The sequence below is a fragment of the Adiantum capillus-veneris genome, chromosome 12 (genome assembly GCF_014529385.1).
Source record: "Adiantum capillus-veneris isolate H3 chromosome 12, ASM1452938v2, whole genome shotgun sequence".
NCBI lineage: Eukaryota > Viridiplantae > Streptophyta > Polypodiopsida > Polypodiales > Pteridaceae > Adiantum > Adiantum capillus-veneris.
In genome coordinates this window covers 126536156-126551737 of record NC_140942.1, presented here as the reverse complement: position 1 = coordinate 126551737, position 15582 = coordinate 126536156, and the positions used below count along the sequence as shown (strand labels likewise).

General features: G+C 42.5%; 1 protein-coding gene across 1 annotated transcript; it reads right to left on the bottom strand.

Annotated features, from left to right (window-relative positions):
- Positions 1 to 4553: 4553 nt before the first annotated feature.
- LOC147446483 (uncharacterized) lies at positions 4554 to 4865 on the bottom strand. The gene has a single exon (XM_086526247.1). It carries the CDS (start codon positions 4863 to 4865, stop codon positions 4554 to 4556), a length of 312 nt encoding a protein of 103 aa, XP_086382373.1.
- Positions 4866 to 15582: the final 10717 nt, after the last annotated feature.

Sequence of the window (15582 nt, the reverse complement as noted above, 5' to 3'; positions counted from 1 at the left end):
TGTCTTAGGCAATGAGACACTGTCTCTCATGAAGAGAGATCTCTTTCACTGATTGACTCTTTCACTCTTTGCAATCCCAAGCCAATTGAACATACCACATCCTGGCAATGATATTGAATTATCAAGTGAAAAGCATTTGTTTCCTACTGCCATAAGAGTAACATGTATGCATACACATACTCTCTTTCTTCACCATGAGTTATATCGTCACGTGATCATTACCATTCTAATACCATGTTGTGTGTGTGTAGCTATTTTAACTTATCTAATAAGACATAAATGAACTTTTATATTCAAAAGACAAGTCGCTTCGGAGAAAAGGAAAAAATTAGTAGAAAAACAACTGAGTCTTAGAATTATATTTGTACATGGAATATGAGAATGAAGCCTCATTCTAGTATACAATGATAGTGATCCAATAAAGAACTACTTTCCAAGTGGTAAGAGCAGGTGTACTATCTATTTAAGCCAAAAAAAAATTTCCAAGAAAGGATAGAGTCCTCACCTGCATTCATCCGAATAAGACAACAGATTCGTTAGCCTTGATGTGTATTACAGGTGTCAATAGACTATATTAGTTATTATCCATGTCCAGCTTACAACTCTTTTTAAGTTAAAACCACTGTCCAAAATTTTCTTGTCTTTCAGTTCTTTTAGTGAAAAAAGTTTTATTACCACATTAATTGTGAGTAATTGTATGTATGGTTTCTATATAGTCCCAATGTTTTAAAAGACCTTTAAATAGATATTTAACATATATATCCTTTCGATCAAAATGCCATTACCCCTTTTGATCCAACTGTCCTGTTTTAACCCATAGGTTAGTTTTTCAAATATTGTATTGACAATTTGTCAAGCCCAAATTCCTAAATACCATAAAGCATAAAGTAACCTAATAGTAAAAGGAGAATATTGATAGCTTTTCTATCTAAAAGAGAACAAACCCATGTATGTTACCAGCACTATCAACGTCATGCAATATAGGTTAACACGCGAGCTCCTTTTCAAGTGAAGCGATACCAAAAATGGCATAAGGGAAGACAAAAAACCCTTTACACTACGTAGTAGTAGTATGTAGATATTTCCATGCGTCTGATACAAAGTAAAACAGCCCCGAATCTAGGCCAGACAAACGAATTTATCAAGTATAAGATCCTACATTTTTCTCTGTCCGAGTATTGGCACATTAAGCATCACTATACTGGTTGTGCATTGGTTACCAAAACATCCTCCTCCAAAATGAATTACAGGCGTTGTACAAGCTAAAAAAACCTTTTGTCACAAGAAACTAAACCCCTTTGCACTACGTAGTAGTATGCAGATGTTTCCATGTGTTTGATATAGAGTAAAATAGCCCCGACCGTAGGCAAGACAAACGACAATATCAAGTATAAGATCCCCCATTTTTTTGTTTGAATACTGCCACATCAAGCACCACTACACTGTTTGTGCATGGGTTACCAAAACACCTTTATCCAAAATGAATTATAGGCGCTCTACAAGTTTAAAAAAAGCCTTTTGTTACAAGAAACTAATTACCCTAAAATAACAAACAAAACCCAACAATAATCATTATGATTAGTTCAACTATCATCATCAAATAAATAAGTACTATAAGCCATAATTTCTTTTCATCTTCAATCGCATAGTTATACAGTATAAAAACTATCAAAGAAAAACCAGGTACATCCAGTTGGAGACTGCACGATTTAGTAGGAAAAACCATTAAAGTAGGTCATCAAGGTACTATTATTATGGTAAGTACCAACGTGAGATGGTAGCTAATGAACAACCTCCATAGCTGCTTAGTATCAAAAAAGCCATCACACCTCTCACGAAATACACACGCAGAAGGAAGAACTACCCACAGACTAAGTGAAGGGCCAGAGCAACCTCACCTTATATAGCGTTTCCTAGCATGTTCAAGGTGAAGATACCCCACAATCAGGTACTCAGTCTCTACTTCCTCCCAAGCCGCCTCTATTGGCCACTCCTGCTCACATACGGGTAGTTGAGAGGGAGAGAGAGCAAGTGTAGGGGTTATCATACGCTTCTACGAGTTGTAGTGTAGTTAAGGGGGACAGAGAGAGCCAGCGGGCGTGAGGTTTAAGGTAATGAAAGCCACTACCTCAAAAGAAACACCTAAGGGTGGGTTCTCATGGGATGCTTAAGAAGGAGGAGGGCTACCCCCATTTAAAAAAAAAGACCACACCGACTAATTCGGTTTTCAATTTGGAAAATGTTTAAACAAGAAATCTGTGCATGAAAGAAGAAATATATTGTTTTTTTTTGTTCTATATATATAATCAAACTACTGTATAGGTATACATATGTGTGTGTGTGTGTGTGTGTGTGTGTGTGTGTGTGTGTGTGTGAGAGAGAGAGAGAGAGAGAGAGAGAGAGAGAGAGAGACAAAAGACACACCATGTATGCTCCTAAAGAGTGATTCATATTGAGGACGAGATACATATATATAGGTGAGACCAAGTCGAGTAGAATGAGCCATTCTTTTCTTTCAAAGAATGAGTCTATTTGATCATATTTAGTTCATATGTTATCCTTTGGTCTCTAATGTAGAGTCATCTTCTTAGTCGGATCTAGTTCCATTAGCCAAAGCTTTTAACGTACTTGGATAGCACAATCGTGTGCACAAAGCTTCTCACACTTATTTCACACCAGTATCCGTTTGATGGGGGAAGCATGGAATCATACAAGCTCACAATTATCTTGAATTATCAAGTGACAAACTTTTGTTCCCTATTGCTATAAAGTAACACGTATTACAGAAGACTCTAGATATCATTCTTTTCTTTCAAAAAGTGAGCCTCTTTGAAAATATTTATTAGGGCATACGTTTTGGCCCTTCGGTCTCTCTCAAGTCGTCTTCTTAGATCTAGATCCATAGCCAAAAACATTTGATGTATGCATGAATTCGAGCATGATCCTTATATGCACAAAGCTCCACACACATATTTGACACGGGTAGCCCTAATGTGAAAGGGGGGGGGGGGGGGGGAATGGAATCAAACAAGCTGGTGGGGACGCTTGTGCATATCATAATATAAGCAAGTGATTCACATATTCAAACTGGGTACCTCCTACTGGTAACTCTGATATTTTTTTCAGAGTTTCAAGAGATTCCTTCCGACCATGAGTATGCCAAGCTGCCAGCCGTTGTCAACCTTCACACTCAATTTTCATTTCTCTAAAAGAGAGCGGAATTGACTCGAACTCACGTAGTTAGTAGCTACGCCGTGAGGGCGCTGAAATAGCCAACCCACCACAGACTTGAGGATGCTGACAAAGGCAAACCATATAATAATAAAAAATATATTGAGCATGGTCTGCACGTCCGATAGAACTTAACATCACGAGCTCTGCTTGTTTGTCTCACGCCTCTCGCAGCCCTTCCGCGTATGTCCAATGCCGTGATGACCGCGGCGCTTGTGCCCTTCCCCTGTTGAATCTCCCCGCCTCGCATCTTCGGTGATTCTGCATGTTTTCCGAATTAACACCAGCTGGTACCCCCTACTCAAACATGAGAGCTCGAAAAGTTTTCCCCAGATCAAGTGAAAAAGTTCCATACGTATGATTGAAGACAGAATATACCAAAAACTTATTTCCCGACACTCTAAGAAAGTTATCTAAAGACCTTACTTGTCTTAAGGAGGCATCAACTAACTAACAAGCGATGAGGCACGGCCTCTCATGAAGAGAGATTTATAGAGCTACGTGGAACACTCTAGAACGTCTTAGTGCGATGAGAACCATATTGTACATTTATAGAGCTGAGCTTTCGCCTAGCCTGTTGCAGCTCCTCCTCCGTCACTGCCTCCAGCCGGGTACTGCAGCTGTTCATTGTTTCCAGCCAATCAGGAGCGCTGATGAGTGGATGTGGACCGACTCGCTGATCTATTAGGCTACGGAATAGCCCTTCCCACTTGGCTAAGCTTACTTGCTGGTGTGCCTCATGAATATCCACCTCATGATCATCTGCAAGCTGTGATCCCTTCGATACTATGTAATAAGATGGCTTCCAAATGTGCTCCACCGCTGCCGCCACCTTGTCGTCCTCCTCTGTTTCCTCTCTTTTCCTGTACTGCAGGCCCTCCTTTTCCTCCTCGACTGCGCAGTTCTCCACCTGCTCCTGCTCCTCCTCCTCTGTTTCCTCTCTCTTTCTGCTCAAGCTGCGGCGCCAACCACAGCGTTGTAGCTGCAGGCCGGACTGCGTGGCTACTGCATGAAGAGACTTGCCAGTTGCACGTGATCCTCGCTGTCGACAAGGTCGTCGCGACGACGTGAGCCCGAGTGCTGTGACAGGGGCGTGGTGGTGGATGGCAGGGAGCTTTCCCAGCCCCTCCAGCACAGCGCGCGCCTTCTTGCAGAGCGTTGGGGGCAACCCGCTATCGGAGGGCTGCACAGTCAGCTGCACTTGCGCCCGCATGCAGAGGTCGCTGTTAGTGCAGTTGAAGCGCGGCTGCAACACGCCCGCCACATGGCGATTGTTATAGTAGCGGAAGCGGAACTCGATCATCTTTCGAGTAGTCGTGCACTTAACATTTCTGGACTCTGCGATGCTGGAGTGACATACCGTACATCTCATGGTCGGGGCCGCACTCCTTCGCTACCCGACGGCGCAGCTCCTCTTGCTGGCTGGGCGCCAGGTCGTCAAATCGGATTCCGGTCGGCAACCTCATATTCCTCAGCGCCTTCGTTACGTCCACCTTCACTTCCGCCTCTTCGACATCGTCACCATCACCGGCTGACGGCAACCTCATCTTCCTCAGCACCTCTGTTACGTCCACCTTCACTTCCGCCTCTTCGAACTCATCATCATCATCACCGGCTGTCAGCGCTGCATCCATTGTCTGCTCCTCAGAAGGACCCTCCTCCTCCTCGTCCTCCACCACCTCCACCACTTCGACGTCCTCCTCCTGCAACAACATATATCACGGGCAACGATAATCTCCTCCTTCAACTCATGAATATCGGTAGTTAGAATGGACTCTCTCTTAACGGGATCTCGACACATACCTGCGTTAAAGCCTTCTGCATCCGATACAGGCTCCTGTAGGCGCTTGCGGTCCTCCTGGCCGTCTTTTGTGATTGTCTCGGCCTCTCTTGCACCAGCTTCGGCTTCCCCCCAGCGCGACGTTTCCTCTGGACTGCAGCAGATATCTGAGATGAGTCCTCCATCTTCCTTTCGGCCACCAGGTACGTCTGCCCGCGGGACCACAGAATGCTGTGGATCTCTTGGTACAATCAGGCGCACTCTACTAGACTCTGGCTTCCTATAAATGAGCGCAACTCGGAGTGTCCACTGCAGTGTATGTTATATACCGGAGAATGTCCGCACTTCCAGATTAATCCTGCCATCACGCAATTAATACACGCAAATTCTGCAAACATCGTTAAGCGACCCGAAGTTTGCTGAGGCTGTTTGATTACTAATGCTCTCCAGTTAAAACCGCATTTTTATTGCTCTCCCACGTCATTATTTGCTCGAAGAGGGTTAATTATTAAACTCATTTTTATTGCTCTCCCACGTCATTATTTGCTCTCCCGCGTCATTATTTGCTCGAAGAAGAATATGCAAAAACATTGCAAAGCAATTAATGGTGAACTCGGGAATGTGCCTGATCGTTTTTGGATGCTGATGAGAGCCTTTTCCACTTATTTTGGCTCTCACTTATCCATTATGATTAGGCATCATCCACCTAGGCCTTGAGGAGATTCATGGGGTTAACATGGTAGCAGAGCCAGATTAGGTGATAAGCATCATGTAAGCATCTCCTAATCACCACCAATAGCCGCTCTCTTCCTTGCCCTAAACACCATCGCTAACAATTAAGCTTGGGCATGCTCTTGGCAATATCAATGAGCCACTACCCTTCTTACTTGGTGGAATTCCGGTTAGTAGTACTTAATAATCATGAAAGTGCATTCAATTCCTTTCTTTTGTTTATTTGGAGCCTATTTTGTCACTTCATGGCTATCAATGTAGCCATCATTGCCCTATAAAATTTGTGTGTGTGCAAAGATCTTTCAGATGCCATTTCATAAAGACTTTAAGCATTGAAATCGTATACTCTTTGATTTTCAATCACGACCCATTAAACTCTCTGTTTTTAGCTTTCACTAGGCTACTTATCTAGTGTCGTCCTGGTTATAAGTGTAGTTTGTGTGAGCCTTTTGGATGAATATGTGTGTGGTGTCGAAGATAAGGAGCTTCCTTGCAATACATAAGACAAACTTACCAATTTCCGACTGTGGGAATAGTTTTTAAATCAAGAAAAAGGGACAAATGAGTTTTTAACCCATAGCATTGTAGCTATTGGCGTTTTTTCCCTGGGACGTTCACAATGTAGAAGCATTCCTATGTCACATGAGTTCACCAAAATAGAATAAAAGTACCCTTTATAGGCCCTATGTACACCTGTTCTGTAACTTTACAAGAATATAAAATCCCTTTTGTTGAATGCACATGCTATGTTACATTTACTTTAGTAAACTCCCGAGTTGTTTTCTGCATCATCACTTGTAACCGCCGGTCATCGTTGCTACAACACTCCAAACCTCAAGGCCTAGCTCATGATTGTTCATGCTTTTTTGCCTACGCTACTAATTTTCTCGACAGGCTGTGTACTATGTAACATTTAATGGCCTAAAATCTTATGTGTAGCGGAAATTAGCATGAACATAGTGGGCATTTCATTAGAATAGATTCCTAATGAGAATTACAAGAGTGCTTGGGTGGAGGGAGCAACAAAAAGCATAACACCTAGTTAGATAGCATCGACAATACTTTCAAAAGAGAGAGATATTAAGCTATTGACAACAGTTGAGGACCGGATTTGCATGGAGCCGGTCCCCCCTCCAAAAGGCTTTGTATTATGGTTTCTCCCATCAAGAGAGACATTGTACAATACAATTCTTTGTGTTCCTTCAAGACTAGCTAGTGCAATGAAGATGGAAGCTTCATACACCAAGCAAAACACTTAATCAAACACAACTTGAATTATCCCCATTCTCAGACCCAAGACCTCACACACCTTCGAAGATGGTGAGAGCTAGCAGGGTATGAGAGTAGATTGAGAGGAAAAAGAAGTATCTTACGAGAAAGATGTACATCTCCTCACATAATCACTCATATTAGCATAGCTTAGCTTAGTAATTAGCTTGGTAGAGAAGATGAGCATGCATTGAAGCTTGGCTCTTGGTTGGATTTGCATCCACATGCCAAGAGAGTGTTGATGTAGGCTTCTATCTCACAAGCTTGGAGTAGGTGATGAGCTCTCCATTAAAGCTTGGGAGGAGATAGAGTATTCTTCCTTCACACATGGTCAAGTGTGAGTGTGTGTGTGTGTCAATGCCAAGCAAAAATCAGCCCCCCCTCTCTCTTGGGCGGGCCCTAGCTGCTAAATAGGTCTGGCTTTTGCCTCATTGGACCTCCCCAGGTCAAGCCAATAGGAATTAAGCAGCATAAGTGATAGCCTTCTGACATGTGTCCCCCTTTCCCCTTTTGTGAGAGCTTCAGGTAATTAAATAATTAAACTAAACTCTCATTGGACCCCTTTGCCTCCTGGCCAATAGGAATCAGGCAAGCCATGGGGCTCCTGAATGCTCATTGGACCCCTTGGGAGACTGCCCAATAGTCTTCTAGGAGACTTAATTCTCATTGGTTTCTTTTATTAAATGTTTTTAAATTAATTAAACTAGATTTACTCTAGCTTAATTCTCATTGGTCCACTTCAAGGGTCTTCCAATAGGAATTGGGCACACCTTGTGGGCATCTGGCCTAGGGAGCTGACATGTGTCCCTCATTCCCTTTGTGTAAAGGGAGCCTGTGTGTGTGTGTGTGGCTTTCTCTCTCATCTCCTACCTTTGGGGCTCGCCCCCTCCCATGTAGGGATGTGCAAAGACTTTTAGGGCACACACTAAGCATCCAATTTTCCCTAGGGTTGACCTTTGGACACAACCTTTGAATTTTGGAACCTTAGCATTTTGGAAGTCTTAATGGGCTGAACCTTAGGGTCTTTTTGGCCCATTGTTTCACATGGCTCTTTTGCAGATGGCCCCCCCTTTGGATCCCTATTTTCCCTCCTTTGGATCCCTAATGTGGCCTGGTCTGCTAGCTTAACCAATATTCTAGCTTTTTCTCCTTGGCACTTCCCCACATTAAATGATCAGTTTAATATGAGAAAATCATTTAGGAGAATTACATATTGATTATTATGACATACTAGCATGTCGGCACCTGCAAATTCCAAAGCCGTCTCTTTTGAGACTCGAACTTGCTACATCCTGTGGTTATTAATTTTACCCACCTATTTTGTAGCTTGCTATCAGATCTGCTACACAGTGTGTGAACCAAAGATGTTCCCACCTTCTCCTCATCTCATCATCTATTTCACGATGCTAAGACTTCCATAGATATGCTACATGATATGGTTTTACCCGCTAGAATTTAAACTCCACTTTGGGAGGAACTTTGAATTCAAATAAATTATAAATCATATATACTACAAGAGGTACTTCACATTGGCGACGCTCGCAGTGCGACGCTCAAAGTAAAAATCCACGGCGTCGCTATTTTCTTTGTTGCATAGTGACGCCTATAGCAACGTCCATAGCGACCTGTACAAGGGTAAAAAATATACCGAGAACGCCAAAACTCAGATCTCAGATCTGAGTTTCGGCGCTTAAGCGAAAGAGGTAAACCCACGCTCTCCCTCTCTCTCTCTCTCTTTCTTCCCCCCCCGGGCACACACACACACGAGGAGAGGAAGGAGAGCCAGGTATGCTCCTTCCCTCTGCTCTCTCATGTTCCCTTCCCCTCTTTCTCTCTCTCTCCCTCTATCTCTCTCTCACACACACACATTGTGTCTTTGAGAGAGAGAGAGAGAGAGAGAGAGAGAGAGAGAGAGTACACACATGTATAAGCAAGAAACACATACACACACATGCATAAACAAAGAATGCATACACACGCACATTGAGAGAGAGAGAGAGAGAGAGAGAGAGAGAGCGAGAGAGGAGAAAACAAAGAGAGAGAGAGAGAGAGAGAGAGAGAGAGAGAGAGAGAGAGAGAGAGAGAGAGAGAGAGAGATAGAGAGAGAGAGAGATAAAAAGTAGAGAAAATATTAAATTAGTTAGAGTTAAGATTAGGTTGAGATTTAAATTAGATTTAAGATTAGGTTAGATTACATTTAGGTTTAGGTTAGATTTACATTTACGTTAGATTTAAAATTAGAGCAAGATTTAAGATTAGCTAGGTTAGATTTAAGCCAGATTACATTTAAGTTTAGGATTTAAGATTGGATTAGATTTAGGTTATGTTGAGTTTAAGATTAGATTAGATTTAGATTTAAGATTAAGACAAAATTTAAGATTAGATTAGATTTAAATTTAAGTTAGATTACAATTAGGTTTAAGTTCGATTTAGGTTTATTGAGTTTAAGATTAGATTAGATCTAGATTTATGTCAGATTTAAGATTAGATTAGATAAACTAGATTTAGTTTAGATTTTAGGGTATGTCAATGAAGGCTTTGCCCAAAGAACAAACACTAGGTACACAACAATATGCATATTCCCATCAGAATCTAACACCTATTAACTCACCCACTAACCATGTTCAATTAGCTCAGAATCACCATATGTTCAATTAGGTTAGATTTAAGATTAGATCTACCTTCCGTATTATGGAAATAAATTAGAGTTAGGCGAACGGTGATCTCTCTCTTCCTCTCTACAGATGCGACCTTAAGTTGGAAAGCTTTCAATGGTATGATACTCAGATTGGAGGCCAACATGTAATGTGCTACATAATCCCTTGAACAAAGATCTGTTGTGAAGAGATGTTAAGATGCTATGAATTGCTACAACTAGAGAAGAGGCAAAGTGGTTTTGTCCACTACATGCACTATCATGTAGACGTGGGTCTGTAGATTTCTCGTACCCACAAATATAGGCATCGACCAAACTAGAGGAGATTATAACCCAGTGGTTCTGATCTTCGTGCACCTCTAGACCGAGGTGTGCGGGGATCAGACATGACTAGAGAATGTGAGGTAGTTTATAGTGTGAACAAAAAGAGAGAGAGAGAGAGAGAGAGAGAGAGAGAGAGAGAGAGAGAGAGAGAGAGAGAGAGAGAGATGGAGGATGCCAATAGAGTATTAAATTTATGTTCGGGTTATAAGGTTTTTATATTCATTATGAGTAGCGACGAGGATGTGGGGCCGTCCAACTGAAACACCTATCTCTCAACAAGGATCTTATGTCCTTGTAATCAACGCAAGCATGATGTGCGACGGACAAGATGTGATTCTTTGAAGCACGTTCGTGAATCTGGAAAGTTTGATCCATCCATTATAGATCGAGTTGTTGCCATTTATAACTCGTCGGACTCTGACGATGGCCAACAGGCAGCAATCTTGCAACCCAATAGACGTATTCGTAGGCACGTTTATCAAGCAGCATACGCGAGGCCACAAGATGTAGCCTCTGACAGCTCTGAGGATGATCATGCGGACCACGTTCCCAACGAGGCAATGTTTGAGCCCGAGACCGATAAAATGATCGAGATGATCATGGATTCAAAAAGATTTATCTATGATGATATGAAAAGTGAAGCCGATACGCAATTGTATGATGGAGTACGTTTGTTTAGATTGAAGGCGCTCCTGGTTCTTCTCAACATGCAGGCAAAGTTTGGATGGAGTGACACTAGCGTCACAACGCTTTTCAGGTGATCTATTACAATGTGTTTACTTCAATAAAAAACTCTAGATGTATAACGATTTGATAGATTACTTACACAAGTGTACCGCATTTTTTTCGTTGTGTAGATTGCTCAAAGAGCACATACTCCCAGTTGATAATGTAATGCCAGCTTCCAGAGAGAAAGATCTTGCAAAACTTGGGGATGGATTACAATTAGATTCATGCTTGTCCTAACGACTGCATTCTTTTAAGAGGGGAATACATAGACATGGAAAAGTGTCCGAAATGGATTCCGAGAGATATCGAGTAGATCTCCATGGACAATAAATTCCACAAAAGGTTTTGCTAGATTTCCTCGACTTCCTTGCATCAAGCATTTCTTTGAATGTAAGTCCATGGTCGCCCTAGCATCATGACACGAGGATAATAGATCTTCGGATGTTGTGCTACAGATTCCTGCAGATTGTGCAGCCTAGAAACATATAGACGATACATGACCGGAATTTTCAAGGGAAGCCTACCAAGAACGGCACCTGTTTCTAAGCTTGATTGTGCCGGGGCGGTATAAAGTGAAGAATATGGATGTGTATCTTTGTCCACTATTGGAAGAGCTACAACAATTGTGGATTGGTATAGAAGTGGTGGATATAAGCCGAGATATGAGCCGACACACAGGTCGACGGAATGCTTTGATCAGAGGCATTCAAATGTGGACCATGCATGACTATCCCGGACTAGTAGAATGCTCAGGTGATTTACACTCAAACTCAAAACACTATAAATCTTGGTTTTTCTCAAGCTTATGTATTTTCATGTGTATACATGCGGAGCTTCAAACAAGCGGATACAGAGCATGTGTCACATGCGGACCTAAACTTAATGCACGTCGAGCGCCCTCATTGAAGAAGCAAATCTACAAAGGTCATCTAGCATATCTTGCAGAGAATCATGAGTTACACGACGGATTTTTGGAAAGAGAGCCACCGAGGATGTCTGCACAAGCATGGTTAGAGAAGAACGAGATGTGTGATGGCCGTTTGCCCCCAAGGATAAAGAGATTCTCTGTATGGTACGAGTTATCATATTGGGCCATACTCATGATCAATCACTTGCTCAATCCAATGCACATATTCAAGAATGTGGGTAATCTACTGTGGGACCATCTGACCAGCAAGAAAGATACTTTGGGAGCCAGGGTTGACCTTAGAAATGTGGATCGTATGGAGCAGTATTGGCCACAGATAGCACCCGATGGATCGATAAAACTCCCTAAAATGCCATGAATTTTGACAAGAACGCAAAGTAAAAGAGACCATACGATTTGTGCGGGCCCCCACTGGCGTAATGCACTCGCTCCGAATGTGTATCATTAAAGAAGGGAATCTTATCGGTTTGAAGTCACATGACTGACATAAAATGTGTCAGGTATGTTTGAAGTGGAACATATCATAGTGGGAATTGTGTAACGAATTTGTGTGTGGAATTTAATATCATTGCTAGACATGTTTTACACTTTATTTTACCGGTGGCAGGCATTGATGGATGTTTGTCTCCTGACATTTGTAACACAATCTACAAACTTGCAAAGTTGGTGCAATGGATCTCACAAAAGGAGATCAATGTAGACTCCATACCATTTGCCAAACTAAACGCTATGGAGGTTGTGTGCATGTTTGAGAAACACTTTCCTACTACCATGCTAACCATTCAAGTGCATCTTCTTGTTCACATAGTTGATGAGGTGGAAATAGATGGCACAACACATTTCAGATGGATTTTCTTTTTAGAATATTTCATGAAAACACTCAAGGGATATGTGTGTTAGAAGGCACGCCTGGAGGGTAGCATGGCATAAGGTTGGTTGATATCATTGTTCCTAGTTTACATTGGAGAGTGGCTAGACGGATTTGATAAAGTTTGGGACATGCTATGGCAAACCATAGATGATGAGCTCATATCTGCGATTGTCATGTGCAATCTCGGTGTTGAGAAGAAGATGAGGAAAGATCTAGAGGCTAAAAACAACCGGTTTTGCATGCTTCACAATCTAGTGTTGCAAAAGTGGATTTCACAATACGATTATGCAAAGCAAGAGCAACAAAGGGCACCAATCAAGTAGAGATAGGGAAGACAACCGCCGATGCATTATCCGATAGGTCTGGAGAGCCTACCAACATTCATGAGCTTAAGATGGTTGCACAACCAATTGAAAAGTGCACAATAGCGCGGTGAAAAAGTGATTGAGGAGGAGTGGGAGTACTCTCGGGGTTGCACAACCAAGATATGTTTGCAATGTACGACTAGCGACTCTCTAGATGATTGAACTCTCACTTTTAATTTTTGTTGGTTGTAGTATAAGTCATACACAGCAGCATGGTATAAAGGTAGACATTTTAGGGTGGGACGGATCGATAAAAAGTGTTTTACTCAAGATTGTGGAATCATGGAAAAATTTGAATAGTCTAGTCAATGACGGTCCTCTGATGCAGATCATGTGGTGGTGAAAATCACTTACTTCGGCACACTGCAAGAGATTTTGAGGATCGATTATAGAGGATTTTTTGTCAACTTGTTCGACGTGCAATGGTTCAAGATAAACATGGAGGGTCGCAATGCTACTATTGTTACCATATACATGTGGTAGTGATGTGTGTGAACACACTAGGACCGCCGGGGCATTTTTTCCCTCTTTAGGAGGTTTTTTCCCCCGTGCATTGTATATACGCCCATCACTCTAGGGCTATCTATCTTTCCATTGCACACTAAGTAACACACTCTCTATTGTGTGCTTTGAGCTTCCTTCGTCTTCTCCAAGCTGTGTGTGTTTCTCTGCAACCCTAATTCCAACAATTGGTATCAGAGCAGGTCACGTCCTCCCGGGCTTAGTCGCCAGCTGCTCCAGCACACGTCTGCTCAGAATTTTGATTTGGGCTCATTTCGGCCTCCGTTTCCACTACGGGCAGTACTGCACAGGTTATTTCGTCATTTTGTGCAGATTTTCTGTCAGTGCCGTTTTTTGCATAACAGGTGCCTTATAGTCTTCTACGGTTTGTGCTATATAGCACAAGTTGTTCCCGCTCCATTTCTCCTATTTTCGGGCAGTTTTCACATCAGGTGCAGCATTTACCATGGCTGACAACAACAACACAGATGTGTTCAAGATGTTTGCTGCTGAGGACAGGTTGGATGGGGACAACTACCCTATGTGGGCTTATATGATGCAACACGTTCTTGTGTCAAAAGGTGTCTGGAACATTGTGCAGGGCATTGATGTACGTCCTGGTTCTGAAGATGTAGGCGATATTGAGGATGTTGCAGGTCTTGCTGCAAGGATTGCAGCTGTTAGAGTTGTTTTGCCTACAACAGAACAAGCTCGTTGGGATGTTAAGGATGCGCAGGCTCATGCATTGATTGCGTTGTCTGTGAAGCGCACCATTATTCCTCACATCCGTTCAGCAAAATCTGCAAAACAGGCTTGGGATATTCTAGCAGGTCTTTATGCAAGCCGCAATGAGGCTAAAATTGCTTTGCTGCGTAAAGAGCTAGAGTCGAAGATTATGCATGAGGAAGATGATATGGACACTTTCCTTGCTAGTGTCAAGGATATCAATGAGCAACTCATTTCTGCAGGTGAAGTCATTTCTGACAGTTCCCTTGTGCAGACTGTTCTTGATGCCTTACCAGATTCCTACCAGACTTTTGCTAGTACTTGGAGACTGATGACCCAAGGAAATCCTGAAGTTGTCAAGTTTGATGCATTATGCACATTGCTATTGCAAGAGTCACTTTCTAGAAAAAACAGGACTAGGCAGCGTGCAGTTGAACAGGCTTTTATTGCTTCTCAAAGAAAGGGTGGTAACAGTAATGCAGCCACTTCTTATGGTTCTGCTGCGAGTGGCAAAATTTCTGTTCCTAATGCTTCTGCTGGCAGCACTTCGTCTGGCAATTCTGGTGATAAGGGCAAAAAGAAGATGCGTTGCCATTATTGTAAAGCCAATGATCACTTGATCAAGTCGTGTCCTAAGTTGAAGGCCAAAGAGGCTAAGAAGAAAGAGGGTGGTTCCACTGCAAATGCTGGTTCCACTACAAATGCAGCCATTGTTGAGTCTTCTGTGAAAGGAGATTGTGATGCTGATGTTGATGCAGAATGGGCTTTTAGCGCAGAGTGCACTTACAATCCTGCTGTCCATGATGCATGCTTGTCAGTTGCTGCAGATTCACATGTGTGGTATTTCGACAGTGGTGCTACAAAGCACATTACCTCACATCGTGAATTGTTTACCTCTCTCGAGTCTGTCCCTCATGGGAATTCAGTCACTTGTGCCAACAACGCCTCTTATCCAGTTCAGGGAGTTGGAAAGATTGTGCTCACTACTGCTAATGGCAGTTCCTTCACACTTGTTGATGCACTTTATGTACCTGGGATCAAGAAGAATCTCTTGTCTGTATCCGCACTTGCTAGACTTGGACTTGTAGTCAAATTTGTGGATGACAGATGTACAGTTCATGATCTCAGTTTTGGTGATGAAATTGTTGCATCTGGGCTTTTGTGCCGTGGGCTGTATAAGCTCACTTTGTATGACAAGTGTGGACAAAATTTTGCAAATGCTGTTGCAGATTCAAGGGCTATTTCAGATGCAAAACTTTGGCATGCACGTTTTGGTCATCTGAATTTTGCCAGTTTGCTGCGTTTGCAGAAATCTGATATGGTTGCTTCTTTGCCGCCTCTTGAAGCACCTATCAAACATGTTTGTGAAGGCTGTATTCTGGGTAAAATGCAGCGTTCTAAGTTTCCAAAGGATGGTTCAGTTAGGGCCACATGCAGGTTGCAGCTTGTGCATAGTGACGTTTGTGGGCC

Coding starts and splice junctions, on each gene's coding strand:
- LOC147446483 (XM_086526247.1), bottom strand. CDS start 4,865: ATGGATGCAGCGCTGACAGCCGGTGATGATGATGATGAGTTCGAAGAG.